The 4,019-nt window shown below is 31.8% G+C and overlaps 1 protein-coding gene across 3 annotated transcripts; it reads left to right on the forward strand.

Annotated features, from left to right (window-relative positions):
• The first annotated feature begins 1,080 nt into the window (after window positions 1-1,080).
• LOC136208968 (NAC domain-containing protein 100) lies at window positions 1,081-2,503 on the forward strand. Of its 3 annotated transcripts, none has more exons than XM_066000301.1 (3): window positions 1,081-1,385; window positions 1,462-1,739; window positions 1,826-2,111. In XM_066000301.1, the coding sequence occupies exons 1-3, from the start codon at window positions 1,214-1,216 to the stop codon at window positions 1,973-1,975; spliced, it is 600 nt and encodes a 199-aa protein (XP_065856373.1). In that variant the 5' UTR covers window positions 1,081-1,213; the 3' UTR covers window positions 1,976-2,111. The 3 variants fall into 3 exon arrangements, with proteins under 3 accessions (XP_065856373.1, XP_065856359.1, XP_065856365.1); XM_066000293.1 differs by having other exon boundaries at window positions 1,091-1,385; window positions 1,806-2,503; XM_066000287.1 differs by having other exon boundaries at window positions 1,085-1,385; window positions 1,462-2,503.
• Window positions 2,504-4,019: the final 1,516 nt, after the last annotated feature.

A 4,019-nucleotide genomic window follows, 5' to 3' on the forward strand; every position in this document is an offset into this window, starting at 1 on the left:
CATATATATACTTTAGTAATATGGCAAGTTAATGTATTAACTATACTGAATGAGTATTGATTAGATATTTTTTTATATGTTTACATATCATATCATCACATGAATTTTCAATCAATAAAAATAAAATTTAGAATTTAATTTATAATGTTTAAGCCCTAAAATATATGACATGTAACTGACACATGGAAGACATGATACACTAGATATATAGTATGATTTTTCTATATTGAATTGTTAAATTTTACAAGAAATTATACTATACTTCTAAACAGTTGTATTCATTGTAGCATGAATAATCATGTGAATTTGATCATTCACCGTTAGATCTGGACTAATTAAATATAAGCCTAATACATACGCAACCCTCTGAATTTGTCCTTTTTTTCCATTTTACCGTCTAAACTTTAGTGACAACCTATTGACCCCCTAAACTTCCAAAAAGCCACCCAATTTCCCATCTTCTCCGACGTGGCTTTTGGATTATTGCAGCTTTGTATTTTTCCAGGTTAGTGCCACGCCGGAGAAGAGAGGTAAATTGAGTGGTTTTTTTGGAAGTTTAGGGGTCAATAGGTTGTCCCTTAAGTTTAGGAAGTAAAATGAAAAAAATGGACAAATTCAAAGGATTGCATATGTATTAAGCCTTAAATATAAGTCTTGTGATGCTTTGAATCCTCATCCTAAAATTTTAATCCACCTAAGTTTTACTTAGGTGAGATATTGATGTAAAAATAATACACCAACATTGCTGTATATACCTATGTTATTAATTCATTTCATAATGTTAGTAGAGACTAAAACCAATAATCAAACTCATTTTTTAGTTTATTAATACTGTAAAATATGTGGAAATGAAAATTACTACAATGTATATTTGATATGATTTTTTTTTTCTTTAAAGTTTTGCCATATAAAAAGACAGAGAGAGAATGGATAGGTATGGTTAAACAAAAAAAAAAAACAAGTAACAATAAAAGAGAAGAGAAGAGAATAAAACAAAAGAAAAAGCAGTTGCTATCTTATGTACATGCAAAGGAATAGAAAGTGGTGAGTTCCTGGTCAAATCCATTATTAAATCAACCTTTACAGGAAAAGCTTTTAATCACCCACCTAGGCCTTCCCTTAATATCCACGCTTCTTCTCCTTCTTCATTTCTCTATTTATAACCTTCTTTTCTTCTTCATACCTTCTCCTTTTCTCTCTAAGGAACTCATCCATGGAAATTAATTCCGATGACAAGCTTGAACTGCCACCCGGATTCCGATTTCATCCTACTGATGAAGAACTCATAACTCACTATCTTTCTCTCAAGGTTCTTGACACTTGTTTCTGTGCTAGAGCTATTGGTGAGGTTGATTTAAACAAGTGTGAGCCTTGGGATTTACCTTGTAAGTTTTAATTTCCTCTGTTTTTTTGTGTTCTTGTTTTGGATGATTGATTGATTTTGATTTTGTTTGAATGAAGGGAAAGCTAAAATGGGTGAAAAAGAATGGTACTTTTTCTGTGTTAGAGATAGAAAATACCCAACTGGTTTAAGAACTAACAGAGCTACTGATGCTGGTTACTGGAAAGCTACTGGTAAAGATAAGGAGATTTATAAAGCTAAAACTCTTGTTGGTATGAAGAAAACTTTAGTCTTTTACAAAGGAAGAGCTCCTAAAGGTTCTAAAACCAATTGGGTTATGCATGAATTTAGATTAGAAGGCAAATACTCTGCCTATAATCTCCCCAAAACGGCCAAGGTAGGTTCGACAACTCTGTTATGTTATGTTACGTTGCGTTATGTTCTGATTGTTATGTTTTTCCAGAATGAATGGGTGATTTGTAGGGTTTTTCAGAAGAGTTGTGGGGGAAAGAAGACTCATATTTCAGGTTTAGTGAGAGTAAACAGCACATATGGATTGCCTCCATTGATGGATTCACCTACTGCAGACACAAATCACGTGACCTGCTTCTCCGAGGAACAGAAATTAGATGATTCTTTCAATTTGGTAGTATCTTCTTCATCTTCTTCTCTTCCAATTCAAAACTCTTTCTTTTCGAATCAAGTATACACAGATAGTGTTATGATGCAAGAACAGTCAATTTTGAAGATGTTGATGGAAAATCAAGGATCACACAAGTCTAAATTGGAGATTTCACACGAGAATAGTCCGGATATGTGTAATTCAGGGGTGATTAATCCTGAATTGGTTCATAGATCGTTTGAGGATGGAAGTTCCGGTGGCGGACTTGATTGTCTATGGAGTTACTCTACTTTTTAACATTATTTTCGGAGAAAGACTATATATTTATTTATTTGGGAGAAAAAAAACAGAGTTATAGGGTATGATTGTTGTGATATACTTATATGGGGTGTGTGTATATAGATGATTCCTGGATCCAATAATAGGAACTGGATTTGGATTTGGATTGGATGTACTAATTATGATACTCTTTTTGGGTTTTGTTTCCTTTTTGTAAAAAGAAAAAGAATTTGTGGATTAGATAGAAATTAGATTATCTATTTGCATCTCTCTTTTATTTCTTCATTTTTATGTATGGTTGAGTTTTATGAGAGTATGGTATAATTTGTCCAGTTTTAAAAGTTAGGAGGACCAATAAATTAATTATACGGTTTTACCTTAAATTGAAGGATAAAAAGGAAAAACGCCATATTGAATTAAGTGAATAGTGAAATTTTTCTCTGGTATTAATTAGCAGTTTGAAATTTATTTGGAGTTAAGAATCAAAAACACCCTTATTGTATTCAATAAAGTATAGTCGGTGACCTGAATCGAAAATCAAGTGATCCAAAACATTTTGAGACCTCAAATTTTTTGTATTTCTCTCTTAATTATAATAGATTTCCAGTTTTCAAATTAAGGCCCGTTTGTTTTATCTACTGTTTGCTGTTTGCTGTTGGAAAAAGCTGCTTTTCCAAAAAGCAGAGATTCTCTGCTTTTGTAAAAAGCTGCTTTTCAGGTGTAAAAGGCAAACAAGAGGTCACTAACCAAACACTTAGGGCCCGTTTGGTTGCTACTTTTCACGCTCATGTTTGCCTTTTCATTTTAAAAGGGAGAGTTTTAGGTGTTTGGTTAGTTATTTCCTGTTTGCCTTTTAAATCTGAAAAGCAGCATTAGGTGTTTGGTTAGTGACCTCCTGTTTGCCTTTCACACTTGAAAAGCAGCTTTTTACAAAAGCAGAGAATCTCTGCTTTTTGGAAAAGCAGCTTTTTCAAAAAGCAAACAGCAAACCGTAACAGCAAATGGCAACAACAAACAGCAAACCGTAACAGCAAAAAGCAAACAGCAACAGCAAAAAGTGGATAAAACAAACGGGCCTTTAATGCTGCTTTTCAACTATAAAAGGCAAACATGAGAAGTCTAACCAAACACCTAAAACTTTGCCTTTTAAAATGAAAAGGCAAACAGAAGGTGAAAAGTAGGTAAACAAACGCCCCCTAAGATTTTTATTAGTCTTACATTATTTTTTTTTTTTTATGAAAACTTGTGTTAGATATTTCTTTGAAGTAATATTGTACTGTTGAAAAAATTAGTTTTTATCTTTGACGTTAAAAACCAGCTTCATGAACTACATAAACATAAGTTTACATAAATTGGTTACATTGGTGACATAATTTCTTTTATTAAATTGCAATTCAGCTTCATATTTTTTGCTCACATATTCAGGCTCCAACTTAAAAGTAAATCACTAAGATTAAGGCCTTGTATCTCTCCAAAAAAAATTAAGGCCTCATAATTTGTAATTTTGGCCTAACACTCACTATTTTTTAAATTCTTATTTTCCAAAATTAGGGTGTAATAATTTATAAGACTGACAAACAGGTACTATAAGAAGGCGTTTGGTATTTGATGTAGATGAGAATAAGAAAAATGATAAATGTTGGGATATGGATAAGAATAAAAGATTGAAATAAGATAAAAAAAAAATAGGATAGTTGAGAATTACTATTCCATGTTTGTTTTGTGAAATATGGATAAAATAATACATTTTACTATATTAATTCTACTTAAGTTACA

This window comes from Euphorbia lathyris, chromosome 1, assembly GCF_963576675.1.
Source record: "Euphorbia lathyris chromosome 1, ddEupLath1.1, whole genome shotgun sequence".
NCBI classification, from domain to species: Eukaryota; Viridiplantae; Streptophyta; class Magnoliopsida; order Malpighiales; family Euphorbiaceae; genus Euphorbia; species Euphorbia lathyris.

Excerpts from the sequence above, each read along its gene's own strand:
- LOC136208968 (XM_066000287.1), top strand. The coding sequence starts at position 1,214 with ATGGAAATTAATTCCGATGACAAGCTTGAACTGCCACCCGGATTCCGA. Across the intron at positions 1,386-1,461 it reads TGAGCCTTGGGATTTACCTT|GGAAAGCTAAAATGGGTGAA; the intron begins GTAAGTTTTAAT and ends GTTTGAATGAAG.